General features: G+C 37.5%; 1 protein-coding gene across 7 annotated transcripts in view; it reads left to right on the top strand.

The window, feature by feature from the left end:
- Positions 1–3,125, top strand: part of LOC106877380 (solute carrier family 28 member 3) — a 184,474-nt gene that overhangs the window by 156,064 nt on the left and 25,285 nt on the right. For all 7 annotated transcript variants that reach the window (XM_014926270.2, XM_052974563.1, XM_014926272.2 and 4 more), the window contains one exon: positions 2,407–2,768. In XM_014926270.2, the coding sequence (XP_014781756.1) occupies positions 2,407–2,768 (362 nt within the window). The remainder of the gene's footprint in view (positions 1–2,406; positions 2,769–3,125) is intronic.

Here is a 3,125-nt window from a genome sequence, read left to right as displayed (position 1 = left end):
TATATATACACACACACATATGCATATATATATATATACACACACATATGCATATATATATTCATATATATATATGTATATATTTATATGTATATATATGTATATATATATACATATACATATATGTGTGTGTGTGTGTGTGTGTGTGTATATATATATATATATACTCTTTTATTCTTTTACTTGTTTAAGTCATTTGATTGTGTTCATGCTGGAGCACCACCTTTTAGTCGAAGAAATCGACCCCAGGCCTTACTCTTTGTAAGCCTGGTATTAATTCTATCGGTATTATCTGCCGAGACCGATAAGTTAATAGAACGTAAACACACCAATATCGGTTGTCAAGTGATGGTAGGGGCAAACACAAACACACACACATATATGTATGTATGTGTGTGTGTATGTATGTATGTATGTATATGTGTATGGTTGTATGTTTGTGTTTGTCCCCCCACTATCGCGTCCCCGTAACTTCGCGGTTCGGTAAATGAGAGTGATAGAATAAATACTAGTCTTACAGAGAATAAATCCTGGAGTCGATTTGTTCGATTGAAGGCATTGCTCCAGCATGGCCGCAGCCAAATGACTGAAAGAAGTAAAAGAAAACAAAAACGGAAGAATAATCGGGAAACTTGTGTAATTTATGTTGTCTAAACAATAGATTAGTTTCACCGACGTCGCTCTCGTTCTTTTCTCGTTTTGTAAAGATCGGTGTAAAGTTACAGCCAAGTGAACTGATAAAAAGACATAGATTTGTTTAGTTTTCGTGTCTCTCCTCCTGTTGGGGCGACACTTGCCCGAGAAAGATAGTCACTGCGTTGGTGGTCAACAGGGGTTAGTAGCTTCAATACCAAAATAATTGAAATGGAGAGTGGCAAAGAAAAACATTAAGAGTACCCGGTGAAAGGATGGATGGATGGATAGATAGATGGATAGATAGACATTTGAAGTCATTTATCAGTGTAAAAGTGAACATTTTGGGTATTGCACGTTACTGTTGCTAGTGAGAAGGTGGCGGCGGCGGTGGTTTCGTTGTTGGTGGTGGTATTGTTGTTGTTACTGTTGGTGGTGGGGGTGATGGTAGGGATGGTGGCGGTGGTGATGAGACTATTTTCTGCTGGGGAAATTGAAGTGATGGGGACGATCATTTTAATGGTTTTCGTTTACTTCTCTATGAAATTTGTCACGATTAATCTCTCGTTTCTATTTTAAAAGAAAAAATATTCTAATCACTGCGGTTGTGTTCTAAAGTTGCCGCCTCTACAAATAAATAAGTAATTAAATAAATAAATAAATAAATAAAAGTAGGATTCAATGAAGATATGAACGAAATGTAGGAATCGTGGGCCAAAAAGATGAATAATATTATTTTTCGAGAACTACAGCTGGATTTATGAAATAACAACTGGGTGGAAATGTTCTTTTCAGGTGGTCTAAGATCCTGAAACTTGAATTTTACTCTCTCTCCCTCCCTCTCTCTCTCTCTCTCTCTCTCTCTCTCTCTCTCTCTCTCTCTCTCTCTCTCTCTCTCTCACACACACACATCATATGTTAAAGAAAACGCTTTCCCTTCGCTCGCCTGTGCTAAACACGGATTTGGTCCGGATGAATCGATGTCGTCAGACAGTGTTCAACTGAGCATTTCGATCCCCCCCATTAATGGATCGGCAGTAATGGCTTCCATCATCTCCTCCTTGATTTCTTTCTCTGACTCCAGAACCAACGTAAGGCTATTTTTGCTGCCTCTCCTATCTTATATCCAATGACCAGGTATATCCATGTGCTCACTGTTTCAATTCCTCTAGCAATTTTCTACGTGCATGGTTAATACTTAAAGCTTTCGTTACGGTTGACTGTTAAAGACAACGACTTATTTTGAGCTTTCAGTTGGCTTCTGGTTTGCTAGTGAGTAAACTTTCGGCGACCTAGATCTAGATTTGGTAGATCACTCCAGATACGATGTTTTATTTATAAATAAAAATATAGAACTTATCTTTATGACGACACTTGGACATCAACTCGGACTTTCTGTTTAGAATATCTGTTGTTTTATATAACACTTGTAATCTTCCTTTACTACAAAGATTGCAGAAAGTTTTCCCGTTAATGTATTCGTTACCATGGACAAGAATAGATCAAAAGTTTGTAAAAGTAGGTATTTTTCTTTAGTTGCTAAGCGTAGTTCAACAGAATATGTGTATGTATATATGTGTGCATGTATGTATATATGTGCATATGAACGTGTGTGTGTTTAAATATATACATGTTTATATATGTATGTTTATATATATATATATATATATATATATATATATATATATATGTATGTTTATATATTTATTGATTGTTTTTGATTTCTTTATTGTTGTCCTTTTACCTTCACATTTTTCTTTACCTTTTCTTTAGAATGTCGGATTTACAGAAATACCCGATTCAGAATTGAACTTCAAACGAGACCCAAAAAGATTGGGGCCAGAAGATCCCGAACCCGAAGAACAAAGCTACTATCAAAAAGCGAAGCCGTATTTGCGTACAGGGTTTTACATAACACTGGTTATTCTTTATGTGATCTACTTCGGTTGGGCCATGCATTTTGGCCAAGGAGACGGGGCTTCAATATGTCTTCTCGTTCTCACGCTCTTTGCGGCTTTCGTTATTATCTTCAACTTCCTGAATAAAAGGTTTAAACTTAACGACCAAATCCTCGGTAATGTTAATGAAAAAATGCAAACATACACTGGAGAGAGGATACGGACTTATTGCCGATGGTAAGTAATGCAATCAAAGTCTTCATGCCTCACCCAATTGTCTGGCTCTCTGTCTCTTTCTCTTTGTTTCCATTATCTATCTCACAGTACCTCTCTTTCCCTCACACACTTTTTTACTCTTTTACTTGTTTCAGTCATTTGACTGCGGCCATGCTGGAGCACCGCCTTTAGTCGAGCAAATCGACCCCAGGACTTATTCTTTGGAAGCCTAGTACTTATTCTATCGGTCTATTTTACCGAACCGCTAAGTTACGGGGGCGTAAACACACCAGCATCGGTTGTCAAGCGATGGTGGGAGGGACAAGCACAGACACACACACACACACACAAACACACACACACAAATATGTATGTACG

Source organism: Octopus bimaculoides, chromosome 18 (genome assembly GCF_001194135.2).
Source record: "Octopus bimaculoides isolate UCB-OBI-ISO-001 chromosome 18, ASM119413v2, whole genome shotgun sequence".
Taxonomy (NCBI): domain Eukaryota; kingdom Metazoa; phylum Mollusca; class Cephalopoda; order Octopoda; family Octopodidae; genus Octopus; species Octopus bimaculoides.
Note: the sequence above shows the minus strand (reverse complement) of the source record. Positions and strands in the feature narration are given on the sequence as shown.